Raw genomic sequence first — 25,461 nt, 5'->3', positions numbered from 1 at the left:
ACGCTATGTGATATATGATAAAGGCCAGTGAGGTGGGAGGGGGGAGACAGGCACCGTGCAGAGGTAAGGGAGGGTTTGGCTTCAGCTGCCGGAGAGGAGAAGAAGGAGCAGGAGGAGGGGTTGCACCTCCTTCACTTTCTCCTCTCTCTGAACTTCCTGCAATCAGGAAGCCAACATCACACCGGACAACCCATAGGTGTTTTACTTCTGTATTTAATGTGGCAGCACAGTCTTGCGGCATTTCACTCATGCTGTTTGCACGTGCTGACGGCACGCTACCCGTTTTTAACACTTTAAACTTGATAAACAGTCGCTCCTTCCCTCAGCAGCCTGAACACACCTCATCGCCTTTCAAGCGTTTTATTTGGTCTCTGTGTTATATCGCCCTCTACAGGTCTGTCAGCGCCATCTCCTCCAACATCTTTGTAAGCCTCCACTCATTCATACTACCAGGTGTGGGAAGTCGGATTTTCTGATGAATTATTTATAGTGAAGATTTGTGGCTGCTTTGCTACAAGTTGCTCCAACTTATTTTGGAAAACTCTGGTCAACATTACTGAGACTTTGCCTCGGGTTTAATCATTTAAGGGTTCAGCCTAAAAGTGGTGCATTACATTGAAACGTATAACTATTCATTCTGAATTATTCTTGGACACTTTTGAAGTTAACATTGTAATGTGTGCCCGACTCAGTTGAGCTTCACAAAGGCGAAAAGAACAGCATATTCCATTAAGTTGGCTCATTTTTGCCTATGAGGTCTAAAACTTCTGCTTACATTTCAACATGAATGTACTACTACTTTCTACTTAGTACCCGAGTAATCCAGCAGAACAGCTCCAAGATGGTGGTGGTGTAAAGGCAGCCCTCTCTATGATATAGAGGAAATATATTTCATTTGAGGGTCAAATATTACAAGCTCCATTTAAAACAAACAGCACTATCAAAATACCAGGAAAAACGTAATTGCCTTTAAAAAAAACAATGTGTGCAGACCAGCTTTAATTGTGGACAAATTGAAATTCAAACTTCAGTCAGGTATAAATATACCCAAACGGTATATTTATTTTTTTTCTTTCCACCAAAGTAAATATGATTCAATAGATTTTTGTAATTCCACGAAAAATCACCTTGCCCGGTGGGCCAATGGCCAGTCCAGCTATGGTCATTACGAGGGAAATTTCTTTTGCAGTTTGTCTGAAAAGATGGACTTGCGCTTCGGGATCCTTTAAACATCATTAGGCGCGTTGCTACGCGCTGTCTGTCCTGTCTGTGAGCTCACAAAGCAGCAGTACGGGGATGAATGACGTCACACACATGGATCCTCTGTCGGAATATAGTAAAACCGAGGACGGTTGGTTAGTTGGCTTAGTCCTCCTTTGATCGAATCAAAGGATCAAAGGATCGAAGAGAGCTGACGTCATGGCTGACGTCACGGTCGCTGCCAGAAAAATCTATAAATAGACCCCAGTTTCTTTAACTCGGCATTTCAAGAAACACCTTGTTGTTTTCACAAGCCAGGAATCCTTGGGAAAGAGAACAGTTTAACACTGAAATTATTCAGTTAGCGGTTTTGTTTTGTTTTTTGCGAAACTTTTATAGAAATGTCACAGGAACCGTCCAGCAATTCAGTGTCTCACAGAGAAACGAGAGAGGAAGGACCGTCCAACTCAGGGGAGAGAGGAATAGTCCAGGGCATGGAGCCCAAAAAGAAAATTCGCATAAGCGAGATAGAGGGGGTGCCCGTAAAGATAACACTGCAGATTGGAGCACTTGAGCAAAATGTGCATGAACTTGAGGAAACGCAAGAGTTTCTCCTTGAACAGAACAACACCATTGTTGTTCAGCTGTCCAAGGCTGAAAGCGAGAGAAATGAACTAAAGAAACGGAATGCAGATCTCGAGAAAGCTTTGAAAACTATTCAGTGTCAAGTGGAAGAATTACAGTTTTCAAAAACCAAAAATGCTGCTGAACCTGAGGGACTTGAGACTCCTGTTGCTCAACCACCTCAGGATGAGGTTCAGGGTACTGGTATGTGGCATCGTGGTGCCAAATGCCTACTTAAAGTAGGTTTAGGTCTTGCCACAGCGGCCCTTATTGTTCCTGCAGCTTTCTGGGTCTTCTCAAAGATGTCCACCTGACGTGAATGACCCAGCTGCTCCCTGTGGCATTGTGTTTATAACTGATGCGCACCTGTGGACCACTTATGTGCACCCCAGGTGCGTCCACCTCCCCTGCTTTCCAACCACGGTCCACCAACTACACCAACCTCCGATAACTATGCAGTGCTCTCCTTTAAGTTTTATTTTGCCCCTCACCCCCCAACCAGTCGCGGCAGATGACTGCCCCTTCTTGAACCTGGTTCTGCCTCAGGTTTCTTCCTGTGAAAGGGAGTTTTTCCTGGCCACCGTTGCCCAGTGCTTGTTCATAGGGGATCATTTGATTGTTGGGGTTTATTCTTTAAAATGTCATTTTATTTAAATTATTTCAGGTGAGGGGTTCACTTGATAGGGAGCACAAAAAGCTGCAAATAAAAAAAATTTAAAAAAAAAAGGTGTATTTAGCTGCAAATCAAAAATAAAAAAAAAACAAATATTAAATTTCCCTACTGCTTCGTTTATTTACTTAAAAGAACAGCTTTAAATTTTGTGTGATAGTGTCATGGCCCTTGGTCAAGTGATCCAGGGTTTATCTTTTGGACTGTGTGAATCTGGTTTAATTTGTGTCCTTTGATTTAATAGTATTCATGGTTCTGTTTCTCGTCTCCCATGTGTCCATGTTGCTTTTGTATGTCGTGTCTCTTTAGCCGCCGCAGCAGTGGGCGGGCACATCCACATCATCCACGTCGCCGCCAACATACGTTGTATGTTTAGACCATTTATATCATTTGACATCCACAGGACATAGAGGTTCGAAAGACACTGAGTCATGCAATACCTTTAATGAGAATACTGTCAGTGAACACTGATGAGCTTCTGCTTCTTTAATGAGCCATAATTCTCATTAAAGAAGCAGGTTGGCTCATAAAGTGCTCTGTAGTTATCTAATGCAACTGCCATTTGTTTCAGGACATAACCACAATCTGTAATCAACACAGGGTTTATTGAACTGTCGGCTGTGCAGACAACATGGCACGCATGAAAAATGGGTAAGGACATTTTGTGAACACTCATAGTTGATGTCTTAATATCATTGCAAGGCGTGAAATATTACAGAACAAAGTCTGCAGAGGTGTGAGGCTGTTTGATCCCAGAATCCCTCTCTGCTGATCACAGAACAGCTTTACCCTTTGCCCGAGTCCTCTTTAAATGAGCTTTGGCCCAAAGAACATGCTGGATCACGTTCAGACAGCTTCTTTGCAGTTATTGAGCTGTAACCTGCACTTGTGGACAGGAGGTTGAACTGTGTTCACAGACAGCGATTTTTGGAAGTGTTCCTGAGACCCTGCAGGGATTGTCATGACAAAAAAATATCACACCCAAAAGGGCCTGAAGATTACAGTCATCTAGTACTGAGCTTCACACTGTCACGATCCTGCGTCTCTGACCCAGCGTGTTCAGTTTGAGTTCTTAAGTTATCCCTTTATATGTTGAGTAAATCTGATTATCTTTTGGTTGCCTTTAGTTTATGTTTCACTTAGGTCTTCTGCATTAGTCTGTCATGTTTCTTGTCTTCTTGTCCATGTTGTGAAATTGTATTGTCATGTCTGCTTTCCATTCTGTTTGCTTTATTTTGAAGGTCTGCATCCTATGTCAGTGTAGCCAGCTTTGCTTCCTTTGTGTTATGTCAGACTAGTGTCAGCTGTTTCCCCATGTGTTTCCACTTCCCCTAATCACTCGTGTGTATTTAGTCTTTGTGTTTCTCTTCATTCTTTGTCAGGTTGTTTGTCCTTTGTGCCACATTGTGTTTCATGCTCCAGATTCCAGGTATCTTTGTATCCACATCAGGTTTTATGTTTTGTTTTTTAATGTTTTTTTTTTTTTTTAAGTTTCCCCAGTTTATTTTTTAGCTTCATCGCCACCTTTTGTTTCGTGTAGTTTTCACCAGCCTTAATAAACGGCTCACTTTCTGTTAACATTCAAGTTTTGTCCACGTTCCTTGATGTCTGCATTTTGGGTCCTCTTCGCAAATTCGTACAGTGTGCTGCCGCATACTGTGACACACTCTCAGGCAGAGGTTTCTCTGGATTTTTTGATATTACAAATAAAAACCTGAAGTGGAGCATTATTCTGAAATTGTTCCACAAATTAATTTTTTTGCAGGTTGGTAAATCTCTGACCAACTTTGCTCCTAAGAAATTCTCCAAGATGCTCTTTTTATATATCACTCAAGTTACTGACCTCTTTCCATTTAAACCAATTAGTTACATGAGGTCGTAAGCATTATTGTGAGTCCACTGAACTAAATTAAAACCAAATTATTTTAAAAGTGACATTTACTTCAAATAAACGCCCGCAAAAAACAAACAAACCATCTACTCCGATGAGATCCCGCCCCCCAGAAAAGAAAAAAACCCCAAAAACGACACCCTCCAAAATAAGTTAAAACATCCCACCGCACTGCTGCCAATAGTCAGTTTAATTCATTCACCTGTGGGTACATACACTGCAAGCAAGTTGGGTCTCAGTCCTGCCAAGAATTAAAGATATGAGTCACCTGTAGCAGATTTAGGGAAAGACAAGTGTCAGAGAAAAAAGTTGATTTGTCTTCACAATTAGCAATCCAAGTTTTTTGTAGTACAACTCAAAAAAGAAAGAAAATTAAAAAGACAAGTCACTTCAATGAGCGCCCCAAAACATGTTTGAAAAAAACACTTGAAACGGACGTCAGTTTAATTTTTTAAATCTTAACAAACAACCAAACCCTTAATCTCACCACCCAAATGCCCAAAGACACATGTTAAAAAATAAATAAACACTTGTCATCATTTGATCCAGCTCTAAAAGTCCTTTACTGTAGCACAAACTCACTCATGCCAGAGCGAGTCCATCGTCTCGGAGCTTCCACAGATGAGAGCTGCCTTGCCCTCCTCAGTGTGCTTTCAAGACTTCTCTGCCAATCACACGACAGAGAGCAGCAAACTTCCAGGTGGCACTCATTACAAGATTTACAAATCATTGCACTCTATTCATTTTGCACAGAATCCCAACATGTCTTGGGAGTGAGGGTTGTTTTTAATGCCATCAGCAAAAAACACCGAGGTAGCATAATTAATACACAACAGAACAAAGTGAAATGGAGAAGCAACGCAGACCTTGAAGGTCATGCTTTTTCCTCTAATGTCCTCCTAGATCCCTCAGTAGTTTGAAATGAGAATAATTTGTTCAATTTACATAAAATAATGTATATATATGTTTATTCTCTCTCTCTCTCTCTCTATAGATAGATATCTCCTTTATGAGAGCACAGAAACCTAAAAACACTGAAAAAAACTTATCTACAGTGTCCCTCAAATACTACATGCATCTTTTGACAGACTAATGTATAAAATTCATAATTATCATCAAGGGGAAACAAGACACGGGTTAAACAAAAAAAAACAAAAAAAAAAACAAAAACATAAAACAGGGGAATAAAACATAACGGAAAAAAAATAAAAGTAAAACCTTTTCACAAATATTAAGTCATAGCTAAGTATGAATTTTTGGTGTTGTTTTCTATAAAAGTGAAATATTTGCAGGCTGAAATGCCAGAATGTGAATGCGTTAAAACAGCAGAGGGGAGTACAATAGACCAGCCAGTGGACTAAGATGGATTTCACTGTTTAAATCTACACAGTCCTCTATATCTGATTTACAACGAGGTGAACATGCTAGCAGTTTTCCCAGCTACAAAGTCAAAAAAGGACACACAGTGATTATTATACTAAACACACATTTCATTGTAAACAAACAGCTTTATCTTATGACTGACACACACCTCTGCTGGCTGTGTTTAAGGAGCAAACAGCTACATCATTTGAAAGAAGATATTCCTTTTTGTTTTTTCTAACAGTAGAAAAGTAGTTTCAGCGTTAAACTTTAAAAATTCACAGCCTTTAACTCATCTCCTTTTTTGCAAGTTTTTCACTGATGGTGGAAATCCTCTCAAGTTGGTCTGGGTCAGGCAGCTGCCAGTCGATAAAGATGAGATACATCAAACTACCGAAAACGCCTCCAACAAGCGGAGCCACCAATGGTACCCAGAACCAGTAGTTGTAACACCTGCAGAACAAAGAGCAGCAGGACATCACGGTTAAAGAGTGCAGATTCATTATTTTTAACAGGTTTTACTTCGATAGAAGAATTTATCACAGTGAAAAACCCCCAGAGAGTAGCATATTAAATATTTAAATATCAAACTTCACTCAGAGCTCTTTAGTCTAAGATCAGCAGTTTTTGTTTTGTAGGTCGACACCTTCCATCAAGATCATTTCCATAGAAAACCAGGTCCGATTAATCTGTCTGCAGCCATCAGCAGTGTTGTTCAAGTTACTTGAAAAAGTAATTAGGGATTACTTCTCCAAAAAAGTAATCCCGTTACTTTAATGATTACTTATTTTCAGAATTAATTAGTTACTTTTTAAAAAACATGATAAGGAACCTGAAAAAGTAATAAAGCAATAGGCCTTTCAGCCCAATTCTAGTTTTTTCTGCAGACTCCATCATATAAAATGTAATCAAATGAAAGTCTCTTTATAAAAATTGTTTTAATCTTTTAACTTTATGCACATTGCATCTAGCAAAAAAAAATTATATGCAACAGTCTTTGACTTGAAGAAATTTGTTTAACATTTAAACCTATTTTCTGCATATTCCAACATATAAATAAAACTATTTTTTGTGTTTACACTCACTCTTTCAAAGAGATGCAAGTAAAACATAGCAGAAAATAAATAAAATCAAAGACTACGTCGTCCTGTTGCTCTTAAATCTATTTAAACCTGTTTAGCAGGAGCGGAGCAGGCGGGGGTTTGCCCGGTGGCGTAGCGGTCATGCCAGTGGGAGGATCCGGGGGTTTCTCTGTGAATTTCACATTCCCGTGGCAGCGTGCTAGGGTACTTGCTCAGAAGTTTAGGGAGTTTTTTTCGCTGTAAAAAGAAGTTTTCTTCCCACGCATCATACAGCGTACGCTAATGTTTTTGTCACTTTTTACATAATCAAACTCAAAGTAATGTCAGTGCTTCCACCCTCTATATATTATCCATGGTTGATCATTGATCTGCACACGTCCGTTACCACGAACATCGCACGCGCTTACATCATTGTCATGAGACACTCTCGGAAAAAAAAAAAAATCACGGTCTAGTAACGCAGCGTGCTTATGGGAAAGTAACAGTAATCTAATTCCTTTTTTGCAATAGTAATCCCTTCCTTTACTCGTTACTTGAAAGGGTAATCGCGTTACTGCGATCAGTAACAAAAACAATCTGTTATTTCGAATACAGCTGAACAATAAGCTGAAAGGCCTGATAATAATTAATCAAGAAGCTATAAACTCAACTCAGATGAGATGAATTCCTCTTTGTCTATTTAATAAAAGCCTTACATGTTGATCTTGTGTTAAATTTGTGTTTCTCTTGGCCTGTTTTGCTGTTTTTCTGCCCATAGTGTTATAACGCAGCTTTAAGTGTTTAAGACACTGTGCACTGAGCATTTGTGGAACCACACGTCTCAGATGATCATAAGATTATAAAGAGAAAACAGCTTTTTCATGGAAAAACCCTCAGGATAACTCTTCCATTGTCCAACAATCTTTGACATACTTTTGTGAAATTAAGACATAAACAAAGTTTCAATAAAACCAATAACTTAAGCAGATAAGATACTTACGTGAAGACCTCAGTCCCCCAGCCTGCAGCTAGGGTAAAGAGGCGAGGCCCCAGGTCCCGAGCAGGATTTATGGCAGCACCACAGTTAGCCGACATTGAAATGGAGATCCCCAGAACGACAGCTGCCACTACAACAGGAACCAGCTCAGAGGGAGCCGGGGTGTTCCTCTTTTCCTCCAAACCCAGGATACACAACAGCAACATGCCGGTGCCCACTACCTAATGAAATGTCAACTCATTACGTTGGGTACGGGAGCAGCTGCTAAAAGATCCAATCCTGTTAATAATTATACTCACTTGGTCAAAGAAACTTCTGCCCACAGAAAGGTAGTCAGAGGGGTATGTGGCAAATATTGAGGCAGTCTCATTCCTGCCGTACACAGTCAACACTCCTCCACTAAAAGTCATTAAGGCATCTGCGACCGAAACAGAGGTGTTGCAGGAAACAAAACAAACTAATTTTTTTATTTATATGTCACAAAAATTAAAAAGACAAACCATAGTAGACGAGATAGACAACCCCCGACGCCACGAAAGCCCCCACCACCTGGGAGAGGGAATAGGGCACGAGCCTCGACCAGGACACCTTCCCCAAAACACAGAAACTCAGGGTCACCGCTGGGTTCAGATGGGCACCTGCAGGGATGTAGGGTACATATTTGGAGAAGGATACAGGAAGGTGAAAGTTAAAAATGAAGGTAATTAGACACACTGGCAGGTGATCGTGTCTCTGATTATCTGTGTTATCATATAACAGTGGATTGTCATAGGTATGAGCCAAAGCAAACACTTTGCAAAAGAAAGTAGATAATTTATTATTATCTATTATCTTATTTGTAAAGAGCTCTGGTGATAAATTTTGTGTACTCATTTAATAACTGCAATAAAAGTCATAATTACCTGAGGGATTTTAGACTGTGCAGAGCATATTGTAATGAGTTTAAATGTAATACTATGTAAAAAAAAAAAAAGGAAATGTTAGTGCCCATTATGGATATCTTTTAATTTTTACCTGAGATGCCCTTGGTGAGATACATGGCTGACATAACTCCCACAGAGAAGGCCATGTTGCCAGATAGAAACTGGCCTTTAGTCTCATTGCTGGTTTTTACTTGTGCAGCAGCAGCACAGCCAAAGAGCTTTGTTGCAGATAAAGAGGACAGAGAAGGTGGAAGGTGCATGAGAAGTCAGAAGTTACTGCAAAACTCAGGTGAACAAAGAAACGAGATTTTCCACAGCTAAAAATCCCGACATCAAAACTAACTTAAATAGACGTAGAGGAAAGCACATGAGCAAATTTCAGTATATCTTTCTTGACTAACTAATTGATAAACAGAGACAAATTTGTTCTTGTTAAAGTGTAATTTAATGCCCTCCTCTTTAGACTTTGTAATGACCCGTGTTATCTGAATGACCATGTAAGGGACAGTATGGCTGTTACATTGTGATCTCACCACAGATGAGAAGATTTATGTAGAAAATTACGTAAGCTGCAAATATAACTTCTTTTTAATATTTTTTTGATCTTTTTCTTCATTTTAATCTTTTTAATATTTGATATACAAGCATAAATTATTGTAATCTGTTCTAACTCCAAGCAAAGTTCCCAATAAAATCTCAGTAGAGATTCTGCAGTCAGGTGAAAACTGTTTTAGACATGTGGCACAATTAAGGGTTTCAATTTCAACTCATATGGATTGTGCTTTCTTTAAATGCATTACATCAATTTATGTATCTAACTTCATACGCCTGCATTTTTCAGATTAGTTCATTTATGTCTTGCAGAGCTGACTTTGATTCCTACAGAAAACAAACATGCTTGAGAGAGATAAGACTGAGAACACCTTATAAATCCCATTCTAGGAAGCAATTTTTTATTTTATTTTTAAGAAAATTACCTTCACCTGGCTTCAGCCTTAGTTTTAGTGATAGATGTAAAGTCATGTGACAAGTTTTCACAAAACAGGTTCTGCAGTACTGTTTAAAACTGAAAGCTCCCAGTCTTTCAGTAGCTTGTGAGCCAGCTTTATCAGCAATAACTTGAAGTAATAATTTTCCATGACTATTAGTCATCAGTTTATGAGTCTCCCACATCATTGTGGAGGATTTTTTCCCCCAGCCTTTAAAATATTGCTTCAGCTCATTGTGGGTATTTTTTTATGCACAGCTCTCTTAAGGTCTCGCAACAGCTTGAGGTCTGCACTTTGACTTGAAATTGCAGCATGTTGATCATTTTGATTTTCAGTCATTCTGCTGTAGATTTGCTGCTGTGCTGGGATCATTGCCCTTTTGCTTGAACTGTTGAGCAGGTGGCCTCACATTTGACTCTAGAATACTTTGGTATACACAGGACCTTGTGATCTACTCAATGACTGTAGGTGTTCAGGTCCTGTGCCTGCAAAATAACCCAAATCATCCGATACAGTGGGAAAAACAATTTTAATCTGATGCTATTATGTAGTTTCATTTTTTTTTCGAGAGCTGTTTGATTCCGTAAACATTCAGTCAATGTGAGGGTATAAAATCAAACTCAAGCTACTTACACGTTTTATGCATAAATTTAGAAAATTAAAGGATAATTGTCCAGGGTTTGGGATATGCATATACACATTTCAACTCCTCTTTCTCTAAACTGTTTTCCAGCTTTGATTTTTTTTTTTTTTTAAAAACCCGTTTGATTGATTTTGAAAATTACAATCCAACTCAAAGTCACTCACCATTAAGACGAAAGTTCCCAAAAATTCGGCCATGCACTCTCGCACGAGGGGACACCTCACCCTCATTGCGCGTAGCTTCAACATAGCCGGAGTGAAATGAAAGGCCTCCACTTATCTCACCCCGCTGAGCACAGTGGCAACTGAGTGCTTCTGTCACTGTATCCCACCGCCCCCCTACCCTCTACCTACTGCTCTCTATTCACAGCTGGACAAACACTACTCGTTTACTCGGTCGTCTCACCTCACGATTGGCCAGCGCAGTGAGCGTGATTGGCCCAGCTAAAGACTGATACATAAACAGACACCATAAAGCCAAGAGATATTACTTAATACAGATACCTGTTGACTACTCGGAAGAAGCCGCCGAGATAGTTTTATGACAAAGTGTGTGTGTGAGAATAGTGTTTTACGCATTTCCCTAACAAAGGAAAGCTCCTCGAGGCTCGACTCTTCGCTTAATTTGGTCGCTTTATTCAGGTTGAATAAAGCTGCCCGCTGTGGCGACTCCACGTGAATAAGGGAGCAGATAAAAGTCGCTTCTGTGCAGGTGTACTGAAGCACTGCTTTAATTTGGCTTTTAACCTTTAGAAATACCATACAAATCAAAAACAAACAAAAAATATAAATATGCTTTGTGCACGAAGGAGGAATATTCTTTTGGAGAAGAAAGCTTCGTGTTTACATGCAGCTAAAGCAAGTTTCTAAGTGTGTTGATATACAAGAAAACCAAGTATCGTTAAAGGGAACATTATCAGTTAGCATGAAATGACGGCTAAATATTTTTTATTTATTTATTTGTTTTGAAAAATCGGTCTCCAAAATATGTCAAATGGTTATTTAGCAGGATTGGGAATGGATTGTCAAATCTATTAAATTAGTCTATCACGGATTTCCACAATAAAAGCACAAATTGCTGACGATAGAAGCCCCTCTCATCATCGCTGCGATGCATGTCACTGTAACCTGTGTCACTGAACTCTGGACTCTCAGAAGATTATGTAAGCTAAATATTTGCTGTATTACTGCTGATAATATCCAGAGTGATCAAGGCAGTAACATGGGATGAGGATTTGATACGATATAAAACATATAACTGCCATGAGAGATTATTGTGTTAACTTTTTCTTATCAAATTATCTGAGAAATCTCTCCAAAACAGAAACCTTGACTTTGTGATGGAAGGCTGTAAAAGTCACATAGGGATTAGGTATTATCATGTGTTCACTTTTATTAATGTTTAAAAGGAAAGAAACTTTTAACCCCGATCTAAATGAAGACGAATTACTCCCTCTGCTGGTTGTAATAATAACAAACATCAATTTGTTAGCTTTTATTAAAAACAAATATAAAGTCTCAATGGAAAAGTTATTAACTATTAACAGTATAGTACAACATAGTTTTTCACTTACAGGTACCAAATGATCTGTTTTGAACTGATCAATCTATCTGTTACAAATGTTGGTTGATTTGATGCATGTAGGAGCCACAATTACTCAATGATTCGGCTGATAAAAAGGTTTGCCAGGCCTTGAGGTAGATGTAATCCTGTTAAAAAAGAGCATGTAAGAAAAATATACACCCTTGACCTGGTCTCCAAGCTTATTTTTCTTTTTCTTTAGGATATTATAGTTATTATACTGCCTGTACATAAACGCATTTTTAACTATATCATGTCCAGATTTCAAGTTCTTGCCCACTGAAGGAGATACAGCCTCTCATAGATAGCGTTTATGTTTTTGGTCCATCCCTTTAATCTTACAAGGAGTAAACTGCTTCCTTAATCTTCATGTTTCTGGATGCTTATGGGAGCGACGTAGCACCACATCCACAGGCCCAGGAGGAAGTGCTCTGATCAAAGTCCAGGCTTCTAAGCGCCTCATCCCCACCACGCTTGTCCCTTGGACTTCTAGGACCTCATCACCGGGATATACCATGTCAACAGGACCTCCTGAGGGTGGAAAGAGGGAAAACAAGTAATCAATAATGGTTTCTCTGAATGGGAACATTCTCCCTCCCATCATCTCCAACCAGGCAGATATCTGCCTCTCCCTGACACCTGTTCTGCTGGAGGTTTCTTCCTGTTAAAAGGAAGTTTTTCTTTCCGGCTGTCCCCAAGTACTTGCTCATAGAAGGTTGTCTGCTATCTGTTTCTCTGTATTATTGTAAAATGTTTAACTTACAATGTATAACAAGGATCTTAAGATGAGTGTTACTGTGATTTGGCCGTATATAAATAAAAACGAATTGAATTAAATAAATAGCCGAAAATCTACATTAATGTCAAATTTTAACTTTATGCTGCCATAAAAGTTCATATAGTAAACATATAATATTTAGGACTGAATCTTAGATGGTTCTTTATGATGCTGTTTTCTTTAGTTATGAAGAAATAATGCTCCACATCAGATCACCAAGAGTGACTCAAGACTCAAGTGGCTCAAGAGTTGGGCGTTCGCCTTGTAATCGGAAGGTTGCCGGTTCGAGCCCGGCTTGGACAGTCTCGGTCGTTGTGTCCTTGGACAAGACACTTCACCCATTGTAGGTGGTCAGAGGGCCCGGCGGCGCCAGTGTCTGGCAGCCTCGCCTCTGTCAGTGCACCCCAGGGCAGCTGTGGCTACAATGTAGCTTGCCATCACCAGTGTGTGAATGAATGACTGGATGTGTGAAGCGCTTTAGGGTCCTTAGGGACTAGTAAAGCGCTATATAAATACAGGCCATTTACTGTATAACTTTAAGGTATTTCTGTATTGTTTTCATTTGTTGTATTTATTCTACAACTCATGTCAAGAGGAAATACTGCATTTCTTACACTAATGTAAAAAAAAAAATATTATTTTGACTTTAAATACAAAATACATGACAATTCAGTAAATTAGTTAGTTAATTCTAATATGAACAGCCAAAGTTTTAACAGTCAAATTGTGTAACAATATAACCCTATATATGGTCATGCTCTATTGCGAGTGCTTTTCTTCTGCTGGAGTTGGACCTTCTCCCTCCTGTCACAAGGCAAGAGATGGGGTAGACCCTGCACAGGTTGCCAGTCAGTCTAACACACAGTGATAACTATCATTACCTATGATCAATTTTTGAAGGCCAATAACCCTAACATGCATGACTTGGGGCAGAGTTTCATGCATGACTTTGGGCAGAAGTTTGGTTTTTACCTTGGAAGATTTTCTGGACGGTGAGTGGTCTGTTCCCCAGACTTGAGCCTTCACCTCCCTCCAGACTGAAGCCCAGATCCCGGCTGTTTTTCTGCAGTTGCACAGACACTGTTTGACCTAAGAGGAGGGGAAAACACAAATAAAGTATCTCATTTTCAGTTCAAGATTAGGAACGTCATTATCAGATCTTTGTTAGAGCATTACCTCTAATACTGACCTGTCTCATACTGTTCCGGTGTTTGTCCCCGACTATTTCCCTCTTCTCCTTTCTTAGAGCTGTCTATGATGTCCCCCCTCCTCACCACCACAACTACCATATCCTTTGCCTTTGCCCTTCTTAAAACCCTCAAGGCTTCCCAGTGGGCACTCCCAGATAGTGCTGTGCCATTGATGGATAAAACCTGGTCACCTTCCTTTATAGAGCCTTGCTTGGCTGCAACACCTGAGTGAAATACTTTGTGAACCTGAGCAGAGGACAAAAGAAAAGAAGAAGAAAAAACATAAAAATACTGCAGACACACATTTGAATATTTGCCAAGTCGAAGCAGGAAGTAGAATTTTCTCACAGTGATGGGCTTGTTTTGGTCCACGCCTCCTGCCAAACTGAAGCCTAGTCCAACTCCCACATCTTTATGGAGAACCACTACCTGCACATCATCATAGTCCTGAGGGAAACAAAAGGATGTCAAAATACACAAAATGTTCAGGTGCTCAGAGTTGAACATTTTTTGTCCTTTTTTAAACTCAATTCAGTCGGTACATGACCTGGTCAGCTGCAACAGCTGTAGCAATATTAACATTACATGTAAAGTGCCTAGGGAAAGCCTTATCTAGATGGAGGTTACTGGACCAGTGAACTGACCACCGCAACCACAGCCGCAAAAATATCAAACAACTGATCATTAAAACCATTCGAAAGGTTTTAACTTCATGCTGTTTTTACCTGCAGGGCATCGTCCCCCAGGTTCCTCACTTCCTCTACAAGCTTGTCGAGCTCCTCAGCGGGCATCACAGACACACAGGAAAACGCTGACATATCTGAGCTCATTGAAGCGGTACGCCGGTTTGTTGACTGCCAGTCATCGCTGTCATTCTCTGAATCGTAGTCAGCTCCAGCAAAGTTACACAGGTCCGAAAGACTACAAGAAGGAAAATAAAATGTTTTAGGGGTAAAACTAATTATCTGCTTCAATGAGCAACTCCATTAAACCAGAAATAAACAAGCACGGTACGCACGTGACAGAGAAGCTCCTGCGATCTGACTGACTCATATTGCTGGTGATGGTAAGTGAGGACTCCCCTGAGTCTGAATCATAGTTTGAATCATCATCTTTTTGGGTGCTTTCATCATCATCAACATCCTCATCATCACTAAAGACTTTCAAATCTGGGTTCAAACCAGCTATCCAAGCATTCAGGTCCAATAACCGTTTCTTGCCTTTCTGGGGTGTTGTTTGGATGTCTGGGGAGATGACATCTTGAAGGTTGTTGTTAGAAGATGTGGGAAGGGCACGAGGAGAAGAGTCTGGATCTTTTGCTGGACATGTGAAGACGGGAGGGCTTTTGTTGTCACTGTCGGCAGTGGGAGTGACATCCCCCAGCTGTGCCACAGGTGAAGTAGTCAGTAAATAGCTAGGGCTGTTTGTTGGAGTCTGTTCATCATCACTAACTGGTGAAGTAATATCAGAGTGTGACCTTTCCTTGTGTGAAGGGTCACAGGGTGGTAGTGGGGTTGGTGTACTGCTGCCTGTCACGTCTCTCTCACTTGCCTCTTCAGGGCTTGAGGCTTTGGAGAAATCTATCTCATCTGTGCCAAGCTTTCCACTTACAGCTCTGTCACTTTCGTGAGGCATTTCTTGGGTAGTCTTGAGTCTGGAAAATTTTAAATCGTCAGTAGAGTCTATTTTTCTTTTCTGATCCAAGTCATTTAGTCCTGTCTGTTCCTTCTTTATTCTTAGTCCAATTTCATCCACTGATAAATTTCTGTCAGGCCAAACCTTGTTTACTGTTCCCATCATTTTGTCTTCACTTTTATCTTGTGCCTCCCCTTCTTCTTGGAGTCCTGCCCACTTTTTCCTTAGCTCATTTATTTCTTTTGCAGACCCGCTCTTCTTCACTCCTTCATGTCCCCTGCTGGCTTGTGCTGGTACAGAAAAGGTACGTCTGGGTATTTGGACTTGGCCTGTTGCAAAACTCTGAGTTCGCTGTGTCAGAGCCTCAAACTGGTTGATCTTCTTTCTAACACTGGCTGCTGAGGAGACAGACAGAGCCTTCTTTCTCTCTGCTGTTTTCACATTGGTTTTCTGTGGATTCGTCTCAAATACATCCTCATAAGCATTGCCACCCTTCAATTCCGTTATTTGATCTGGTCCATCAACACTTCTAGTCCTGTCTCTCAACATCCCACTTATTACATTAGTTTTTCTGTTTTCCTCTCCGTTGTTTGCAGAGCTATCGTCTTTGCTTTTGTCTCTGAATTCAGATGACTCTCTGAAAGAATCTGGTGTCTCTTCTAACAAAGTTTTTGGCTGTGCGTTTGCCCTTGCAGATCTAATCTGTGCAGCTATACTGGACCTACTCCTGGCTCTATCCAGGGACCTTGTACCTGTTTCCATAAAACCCTTGCCCCAATTAACTCCACTTTCCTCTGAATACCTTCCCTGCATCCACCCTCCTGGTGAGCTATCTCTTATGCTTGCCCCAGATGAAAATGAAGTCTCAAACCCTGAGGCATTGGCATCTTTTTGTGTCCAGAGTGAAAGTCCACTTTTCACTGCACTATTGCTGTCCTTCGAGAAGAAACTCATAGGGAAGGTGCCCCCTGCTGTCTTCTCATGAGGCTTTTGCTGCTGTGAAATGAGGGATTCTGTTGATGATTCAGAGTTATTAGAGGAATCCCTATTTTTGTAGTCATCCGTTTTACCAAAACCAGTAGGTCCAAAGAGTTTCTCTATCCGCTCCATTATACTTTGGCCACTTTTGGGCCCCAATGAAGCAGATGTCTCTGTGTAACTATAGTTAGATCCAGACAGGGATCTTAACCTGGTAGGGAGAGTCTTACCCCTACTGCCCCTTTCCAAAAGCTCGCTTCTCTCTTGAAGATTACTTACACCTACAGAATTAAAGGCCGGTAGTGATGAAATCCTGTCCATGACGCTGCCTTCAATTTGTGTCCTCCTTCCCTCCAAAGCTCCAGCATATTTACTGGTGTCCCCCTTATTGTTGTTGGACAGCTGAGAAAAGTCAGCTATGGTATTGGGATCAGGTTTTCTAGCGCCTGTTTTGAAATCTAAACTCTTACTTCTGCTTGTAAGGTTGGATCCCCTCCACGCCGATCTTCCCTGGCTTTCAAATGCAGGGTTTTCTCTTCTGTCAGTGCCAAACTCTGGGATCGTTCTGTTTGTGCTGACACTGCTGCCACTCCTAGTCCTGGTTTCACATCCAGTGACTGTGTCGTCATCCTTATTTGTACCGTTTGTGTTGGTGTGTTTCCTATATCGTTCTCTTTCTGCAACTTCTCCTATGCCCTCCCGTTTCCTGACACCTGAGCTGCGAGAGAGACTGTATGTGGGAGAGTTAGCTGAGCGGACGGTGAATTTCACCCCTGTCCTCTGCTTGCCATACTCATTCTGTGAAGCGGGCAGCAGAGACGAGTCCATTGTCTGAGAGTAAACAAAGTTAATGACCTCCTGTCAAATGCCAGATCCCAAAAAAAGAGCGGAAGAGTGAACTAGATATTTTCTGGGAGTCCAAGCGACTGTCTTTTAGATTGCACTCTGGAAGCGGTTCATCTAGGAGGCTCGCGTTTTGGGCATGTAAAAAACAAATAGTGTCACAGTTACAATCCTCTCATTAGATTCTTCCACAGACAGACATCCTCAGTGCAGTAGTTTGATATTCCTAATTGTGCTCTGGTTTGCGGCCTGGAAGTGGTGACTCCACTGGCTCTTCTTCTTGTTTTGACCACAGGAGACTCCAGTTCCCCAGCTCGACCTCACTGAACAGCTCCCATTGCCTGCCAAGCATAAAAATGCACAAAATTTTATTCTCAGAATGGATTGGACTGGAATGTAGAGATGTGGATTGTGGTCACTTTGGCCACTTGGAATGGTCAACAATATCTCACAGTGTTAGAGGACAGGAAACATAAAATGTGGAGACTGATTCGGGTAGAAAGCATTAACAAATGTTAAGAAATTAGATCAAAACTAAACAACAACTCACTTAAAAACCTCTGCCACCAAGCTCACTTTGCAACATGTTCTTGCTGTCCTCTCCCTGACTCACCGAACAGTATGACTCAGATAGTGTTCTCTGCTGTACACACGTATGAGACACCATGTTTACATAGGCAACATACTTGAAGTTACCTGTCAGCATCAGCTAAACCTGAACCAAAAACTGGTAAAACTCACCTAACAGCAATCCACTCAGCAAAAGCAATGTATCAAGTGCCAATCTCTGCAGCACGTATCAGTCTCGTGGTCAAAGAGAGACAGCAGCTTGTTCAAATCAAACGGTCATAAGAGCACAGATTTACTTTGATTTAAATACAGCCTGCAGATAACATCACTGAGGGGTAATGACTCATCATGGTTATCTGTGTGTACAGCCAATGAAAACAATGATAACCATCTTTAATCGCTAATCAAGTCTGAATGAAGATCTAATCATTCATAATGTCATTAAGGATAAATTCTGCAAGCTGATGGTTTCCTGTAATTATATATCATAAGAGTAGATTTACAGTATGCAGTGCTTTGTTTAGTTTAGGCTAAAGCATGGCACTTCCAGACAGTCACTGGAGGTGCTTTCCAGTGCAGATGAGCCTGAGAGTCAGTTTACAGAAACACCTGTTATATTTTGCCCCATCTGCGTAAGCAGGGCAACACATAGTCATTCACTTTAAACTCCCCTTTGAATCGCAAGAAGGAAACAATTGCACCCTCACATCAAATGAAAATACACACATTTACTCAATTACACAGTTACAAATTAGCCAACTAAAAGTCCGCTCCTATATTCACAAAAAAGGTATCTTACCTCCTTTAAGTGTGTTTTCTGTACTCGTCCTGGGTCATTGTGTTAACTCGGATTCGTAATGAAGACATTGCCATGTAATGACATCAGCTCCTCGCTCCTGACTGCCCTTCTCTCACTCTTTGTCTGCTTCTCTTTACATCAGCTTTGCATGATAGAGTGTGTACAGTGACGCAAACCTGCCACACTGGTTTGTCCTCTCTCCTTTTCTTCCTCCCTGTGTCTCTCTGTCTTTCTCTCTCCTCCCCCTCCTATTGTTGTTCTCTCCCTCTTTTCCTTACTCTCACAGGGTAACATTCCTGACTGAGGTTCAATGTGTCACCCTTCAAACGCCTCGATAGGGAATGCACACACACACGTTTACCCACGTTTAAACACACACCCCACTAATCATTTGATATGAATATCTTTTATAGCTTCAGGGAGATAAGATACAATTTCGATATTGTGTGAAACGGTACAAGCATGACATTTCCTAAAACAAGGCCCGTAATGTCACCCCACCTCAGGCAAACCCGGGTCCAATCATCTGGGCTGAGCAGGTATCAAAATACATAATAACAGAGCACCTTTAATTGGGTCCAGAGATTACAAAGAGCCAGGAATACTAGCAGGGATAAATATTGCCATAAGAACACATCTCATATGTCATCTGTTCAACAAAACAGAGCTTCACTCCACACACACACACTTGGTGAGAGTCAGTGGGTTTGTAATGCTGACTAAAGGGAAAAATATCTGCGATTGCTGATCATTTTTGTTCTCACTGAACAAGCTGTTTGTGGGAACAAAAAGCCTTTTTATTACAAATTTTAAAACAAAGGGAAGCACACATAAATGGATAAAATAATTTTAAAAAATGCAGCTACTTACAGTTTTGTTTTTCATGAAGAGGCTATCTACTTACTGCCGCCTTTTTGCATGCACCTGTGACTGTTACTTGTCTTCCGTTGAGACAGAGGAAACTGTGGTTACCACGCTAGCTTGCTGCACAACTAAATAAGAGAAGTCTTGATGTTTATGTGTGCCTGCTGAAATAAATAACTTACATACACAGACCCTGGGATAAGAATTAGGACCATAATGATCCAATCAATTACCAGCCTTCCGGACAGAGGGCTGGTAGTTTGCATAGTGCCTCTCAGGACAAAGATAAGTGTGTGAGTAGGGGTAAATAGCCCCATGCAACTCCACAGACACCCACCCTTGTTCCAGACAGAAGAATAGCACCCACTGTCTCTGCAGGATGGATGCAAATAACAGTTCAGCTCACACAGGCACACACTAGTGCTTGAAATTCATTCTTTAGGGTGTAGGACTGACAGACTGTGTGTTGCAGAAGCATTGTGGGAAAGGACAGTGTATTTTAAGTAGGGCATATGACGTTTAGAGTCAGGGAAGATAGAAATGTAATATGAAGAAGGAGAAAAATCTAGAAGCTGAAAGCTGGAGATGGAGATGACTTGAATTGACAAAGCATTTCAGTTTTTATTTTTATTTTTATGATTTGTCTGATATTGAGTTCCTTTCAAAAGAGTAAATTTTAGTGAAGAAATAATGAAGGTAACAAAGAAGAGGGTATTTTTTCAAACAGGAGAGGACAGAGAAAAAGGGGAGAAGATGAAAATAAAGACTTTAAATATCCAGTCTTATAAGTTTTTGTTTTTGAGGAAGAAAAATAGAAACACATTGCTGAACCTCCTTTATTATAAAACAAGAACTTGGGCGGTTTTTTCTCCTATTTACATGTGTGAAGCAATGACTCTGTTATACGGTCATTGCAGTAAAGTAGCATCCGTAAATATATAGTTAAAATAAATAAATACATGCACACAGGGGCAGCGTCAGACCTGACGTCACCCCTGTCCGTACCGGTCACGTGACTACCGCGGAAGTCAACAAGTCAGGCAGCGAAATGTAGCAACAAGCACTTTAGTCCGCTCAACTTCCCCGTTTTTGTCTTTTGTTCCTTTAATGTTGGCTGCTTGCGGTTTGAAAACGCCTTCTTAAATGAGACACGTACCGGGCACAGGACGCACTTTGAATCGACATTTATCCAGTTAGTTCAGTTAAAATAACAACAAAGTAAAAAGAAAACCGGCAGATCCTCAAAATGTTTAACGACTCGCTTCCTTCGAGAATTAACGTGGTGCTTGTGATGGCCTATGGCAGTCTGGTGAGTTTGTTTAACGTTGTTTGTGCTGGTTTAATCCAAACCGAAACAATGAACACAGTCCCGGGTTACAGAGGTAATCGCGATGCTTGGACAGGTGCCTCATTCCTCATCAGAGGCTTGTAGTGGTTGATACTTTATCCAAAGACTCATTTCTACTTGATAATCTGCTATTAAACGCAAATAAAGCTGTTATTACAAGTTTGAACACCTGGATCCCTCAACTATGGTGTACTCCACTGAAAGGTACTAATAGTGTGTAAAATCTGTTTAATAAATATCACTGCAGCCCAATTTCTCCTCTGGTGCCTGTAGTTGGGCGATTAATCATAATAACATTCATAATTATTGTAATGTTTACAAAATGTCGACACTACACTGTGTGATTTAAGGATTTAGAGTGATGAATGACAACATTTACCCTTTGGAGGTGTCACAACCTGGCTCAGGGACTGTGGCAAAGAAATGAAGACAACAAAAAACAAACAAAACAATTTATTTATAAAACCACAATTAACCAATGGAGCATACTGCAGGGCCCAGGCATGACTCATGTTGATGGAATTTAATTTATATAGCATGTTTAAGTTAAACATAAAAACATATGTCGGTTTAAGATGTCTTAAGGCAGTGAAAACAGCAAAATAAACGTTTACAATGAAGTAAAATACAAGTTAATGTACATGTGCATGCACACACTCACACACACAACAGACACAAAAAGATTTTGTGTCTGTTGTTGACTGTATGCACGGATGTCATTCACCTCAGATCAGCAGGCAGCTTGTTCCAAAGAACAGCGTGGTAGTAACTGAAAGTACCCTCATGTTCTCAGCACACTTAGATCTAATTCTGGGGACATTTAAAAGATATGCACCTGATGACCTGAGAGGTCTTTTTTTTTAACCGATTTTATTTGAAAAGGCACCATGTACAATATTAACATACATGTTACCATGTGATGCATTGTTCCAGAAATATCTTAAAGCTAATCTGCATCAGCTGTCCCTTCAGTGGTTTAGTGACTGTTTCCCAAGCTTGTTTCTAACATATAGTTTAACATATGACAAAGAATCATGGCATGCATGAAGGTCTTACCAGCTTCTACTGAGAGGCAGACTCTAATGTCCCTCAGGCTTTATCAGATTATATGTAATAGTTTTGATCAATTGCTTTATATTAGACTTAAAACTGAAATTTAAATCATACCCAGATATTCAAACTCACTCACAATTTCAATCTTCTAACCCTTAGTGAAAGTTTCTGGTCTGAAAAGACCTTCCTTTATTCTTACTTGTATTAAGAGTAAGACAGGACTTGTCAAACCCCTCCATGAGCATTGCAATTGTCAATTTACTCGCCAAAAGCTTTGCAGTTTTTGCATGTGTATATGTGACAGTATCATCTGCATACATTTGCATATTACTGACATGAGCCACTTGTAGAAGGTCACTGATGTAGAGGTTAAGATAAAAACCAGTACAAACCATATCCACGCTGCAGACTGTGCCATTATTGTCCTCTTCAAACACATGAAATGAAATCACCTGATTGCAGCACAAGTGCAAGTGGAACCGGTAAGAGGGAGTGATAGGCAGGCAGACTAACAATTTCAAGGAGTTGGACTACTGGGTCATTAATCGAGAACGGGTTATTGTAGAAAACTGGTTCTTGATATTGATATTCTCGATATTGGTCCAAACCAAATATTTCGGTCTCATTTCTGTTTAGTTCTAAAGAATATGCTGCCATTTACCCTCATTTTAGCCGCTACACAACAAAACAATGAAACAAAGACACATTTAACCCTAGGACTTGCATTTATTTACACTATATGGACAAAAAAACAGTGCCACCTACAGGAGCTGCTTGGCCATGGAAATAATGTTTTTAAAAAAAGGGAAACTCAGACATCCATCTAGCATTTAACTTTCTTTCAGATTTTTGTCTTGCTGTTCATCTTTGTCAAAAGACAAATTATGCGACTTGCCATGAAGTCTCGAAGAGGACCACATGTACTCCTTGGCCACAACGCACCAAAGGTTAAACGCACACTATTATAATGCAAGTGTGTTCTGATGTTTTTTGTGTTTGTGCTGAAGAATTGTGTCTTTGTTCCAGGAGCTGAGACAAGAAATTGATGCCAAGCTGAACCTGGTCCAGAAAATCCACTTTGAGCCTCGTCTGCTGTCTCCAGATGATGACCGGTTAATGCAGAGAGAACAGTCTGGTAAGAGGAGCAAACAAACACACACATAACACGCACCACTCCTGAAGCTATTCATATAAATAGTTTCCATGCCCGTGCACTAAGTAGTCTGTGTTTGTGCACATGTTCCAGGTTCCTGTGACTATTTGTATAGAATGAAAGCACTTGATGCCATCAGAGATGCCGGTAAGCTTTTCTGTTACAGTTTGTTTTGTTTTGCCATGAATCCAGATTAAATCCTCCTGACTGCTACAGCAACATCTTCAACTGTTTGTCATTAGATTTTCCTTTTCGTGAACTTGGAGGAACGTCCACCGCTGTTACTGGAAAAAGATTTCGGACCTGGCTTCTGCAGCTACGAAATTCCCACTGCATATTCAGAGAAAACCAGAGCTCTGTCATCGACACGGTGCTAGATGGCTACAATAAAGCTCGTCATGGGGCAGAGGTCAGCATTTTCTCAGACGGTCCACAGCTCAGTCCTCTCTTATTTACTCACTGACTCAAGTACCAGGTTGGACCCCCTTTGTCTTCAGAACTGCATCATTAGTTCTTTATGGCTCAGATTCAACAAGGTGCTGGAAACATTCCTCAGAGACTTTGGTCCAGTTTGACACAATAGCATCACAGAGTTGCTGCAGATTTGTTGGCTGCACATCCGTTACAGCACGTTCTAACCCTGCTATTCAAATGTCACAGGACAAACAGAGACTTAGCAGACCAGGCAACATTTCATGTTCTGTTTTCCGATATTAATGAGCATGTGGGAGTTGTAGTCTCAGTTTCCTGTTCTTAGCTGACAGCAGGGAGACCCAATCCGGTTTTCTGCTTGACAGTTCAACGTGTTTTGCTTTCAGAGATGCTTCTCTGCATACTTTGGCTTGTAACAACAGCTTATTTGAGTTCTCCTCTGACATAATTTGCTCAGAGAACTGCCGCTCTCTAGATATTTTCTCTTTTTCAGACGATTCTCTGTAAAACCTACAGATAGTCATGTGGGTACATAATTAGAGTTTCTGCCATGTAATTTGATGATGAGAGTTGTGTTGACATGTAGCTGAATGGATGTACCCAATAAACTGCCTGGTGAGTGTATATCATCATCATCATCATCATCATCATCACATGAACAAACAGTTCCATATTGACCTTCCAGTGGGCTCCCAGTTTGTGTTGTAGTTCCGATGCACTTGATGTCATTTTGTTTGCTAATTCTTGTGCTTTTTCTGAAATAAAAAATGTATGGGGTCTTTAATAGTAGTGCTTTTTGTAACATACTGTGTAGCCCAAGGTATAAAGCTATATTATCCATATGATTTAAGTTTTCTCCGTATTGCCCAGCACGGCAGTAAAAATTTGACAAATCTTTAGGGCACTTAAAGATTTTATTCTGGTTTCAGTAACAAATCACTGATCTTGATGTTTTCCTGCTTTTATCTTCAGGCTTTTGGTGAAGCAGAATTCTTGAAGTACCAGGAAGCCCTAACAAAACTGGCCTCCATGTAAGAAAACACAGCCAATCCTCACGCTGCTCCCTTACAGCTTTTCCTTTAATCCCAGCATGGAATGTTAATAAGGCAGCGGGAACAATTGGTTCTCCTTGTATTGTTTCAGAGTGAAGTCTCAGAGCAGCAGCACTTTAAATCAGCACCATCAGTCTGCAGCCAGAGACCTGACCGGCACCACAGAACCTGCAAGCACCTCCTCTCCCTCTCCGACCCAACCCACCTACCTCTCATCTACAATGCAGCAGCGCAGCAAGAGGTCCAGACACTTCCTGGAGCTGAAGAACTTCAAAGACAACTACAACACTTTAGACAGTACACTCTGAAAATGAGCCCGTCCAACAGAAAGTCAAGGACAAGGCAGCGCTGCCAGTGATTACGGAGCCTGAAGTCTCAGAGTGAAAAGACAAAAACACTGCCTTCATACTCTAACATGTATTGCCTTGTTTACACTGTAGTGCATATCAGATTACTGTTACAGTGCCCTTTACCTAAGTGTAGCTTATGCATATTATTGCATGTATGTATTATTGCATGTATGCGTGCTATATGCGTGGGTAGAATGACTCTAACCGACTATAGTAAGTAGGTTTGATTTGACCAAAACAAATCCAGAGCTATTAGGCTATGCAACAGCATAAGACAATCAGTATTTATTGCACAATGTAAACACCTATGCAGACTTGCTGAAAATAACCAACTGTTTTAAAATGTTAATAGTTACATTTTCAGAGAAAACCAGCATTAATTGTTGCTTAGTGAGAAAGAAATCTGCTGTTGATGTCACTTATGTTTACACGTACATCTTTGCTGTCTTTTGTTGCAGTGAATTTGACAACTTGT

General features: G+C 40.5%; 3 protein-coding genes across 3 annotated transcripts; 1 reads left to right on the top strand and 2 right to left on the bottom strand.

Moving 5' to 3' along the window:
* Window positions 1–4,564: 4,564 nt before the first annotated feature.
* aqp10a (aquaporin 10a) lies at window positions 4,565–10,669 on the bottom strand. The gene is made up of 6 exons (XM_085366531.1): window positions 10,525–10,669; window positions 8,820–8,946; window positions 8,306–8,443; window positions 8,105–8,223; window positions 7,809–8,026; window positions 4,565–6,200 (listed from the first exon to the last, which is right to left on the bottom strand). The coding sequence occupies exons 1-6, from the start codon at window positions 10,606–10,608 to the stop codon at window positions 6,035–6,037; spliced, it is 852 nt and encodes a 283-aa protein (XP_085222657.1). The 5' UTR covers window positions 10,609–10,669; the 3' UTR covers window positions 4,565–6,034.
* A 1,639-nt stretch (window positions 10,670–12,308) lies between these two features.
* On the bottom strand, window positions 12,309–17,350 carry LOC146623042 (uncharacterized). The gene is made up of 6 exons (XM_085366530.1): window positions 14,928–17,350; window positions 14,635–14,830; window positions 14,258–14,356; window positions 13,909–14,155; window positions 13,692–13,808; window positions 12,309–12,472 (listed from the first exon to the last, which is right to left on the bottom strand). Exons 1-6 carry the CDS (start codon window positions 17,348–17,350, stop codon window positions 12,309–12,311), a joined length of 3,246 nt encoding a protein of 1,081 aa, XP_085222656.1.
* Window positions 17,351–20,645: 3,295 nt separating this feature from the next.
* On the top strand, window positions 20,646–24,945 carry ltap1 (lipid transport auxiliary protein 1). Its single transcript, XM_085365640.1, has 7 exons — window positions 20,646–20,907; window positions 22,845–22,946; window positions 23,026–23,134; window positions 23,246–23,299; window positions 23,395–23,561; window positions 24,557–24,615; window positions 24,728–24,945. Exons 1-7 carry the CDS (start codon window positions 20,845–20,847, stop codon window positions 24,942–24,944), a joined length of 771 nt encoding a protein of 256 aa, XP_085221766.1. The 5' UTR covers window positions 20,646–20,844; the 3' UTR covers window position 24,945.
* The last annotated feature ends 516 nt before the right edge of the window (window positions 24,946–25,461 follow it).

The sequence above is a fragment of the Diplotaxodon limnothrissa genome, linkage group LG11 (assembly GCF_057381915.1).
Source record: "Diplotaxodon limnothrissa isolate DT_005_m linkage group LG11, D_limnothrissa_male_GT1.1, whole genome shotgun sequence".
In the NCBI taxonomy this organism is placed as follows: domain Eukaryota; kingdom Metazoa; phylum Chordata; class Actinopteri; order Cichliformes; family Cichlidae; genus Diplotaxodon; species Diplotaxodon limnothrissa.
Note: the sequence above shows the minus strand (reverse complement) of the source record. Positions and strands in the feature narration are given on the sequence as shown.

Coding starts and splice junctions, on each gene's coding strand:
- aqp10a (XM_085366531.1), bottom strand. CDS start 10,608: ATGTTGAAGCTACGCGCAATGAGGGTGAGGTGTCCCCTCGTGCGAGAG. Junction 8,224..8,305: donor TGTCTATCTCGTCTACTATG/GTTTGTCTTTTT, acceptor TTTCGGTCGCAG/ATGCCTTAATGACTTTTAGT. Junction 6,201..7,808: donor TGGGGGACTGAGGTCTTCAC/GTAAGTATCTTA, acceptor TTTGTTCTGCAG/GTGTTACAACTACTGGTTCT.
- LOC146623042 (XM_085366530.1), bottom strand. CDS start 17,350: ATGGACTCGTCTCTGCTGCCCGCTTCACAGAATGAGTATGGCAAGCAG. Junction 14,357..14,634: donor TGGGGGACGATGCCCTGCAG/GTAAAAACAGCA, acceptor TGTTTCCCTCAG/GACTATGATGATGTGCAGGT. Junction 13,809..13,908: donor ACCGGAACAGTATGAGACAG/GTCAGTATTAGA, acceptor CCCTCCTCTTAG/GTCAAACAGTGTCTGTGCAA.
- ltap1 (XM_085365640.1), top strand. CDS start 20,845: ATGTTTAACGACTCGCTTCCTTCGAGAATTAACGTGGTGCTTGTGATG. Junction 22,947..23,025: donor TTGGCCACAACGCACCAAAG/GTTAAACGCACA, acceptor TCTTTGTTCCAG/GAGCTGAGACAAGAAATTGA. Junction 24,616..24,727: donor CTAACAAAACTGGCCTCCAT/GTAAGAAAACAC, acceptor GTATTGTTTCAG/AGTGAAGTCTCAGAGCAGCA.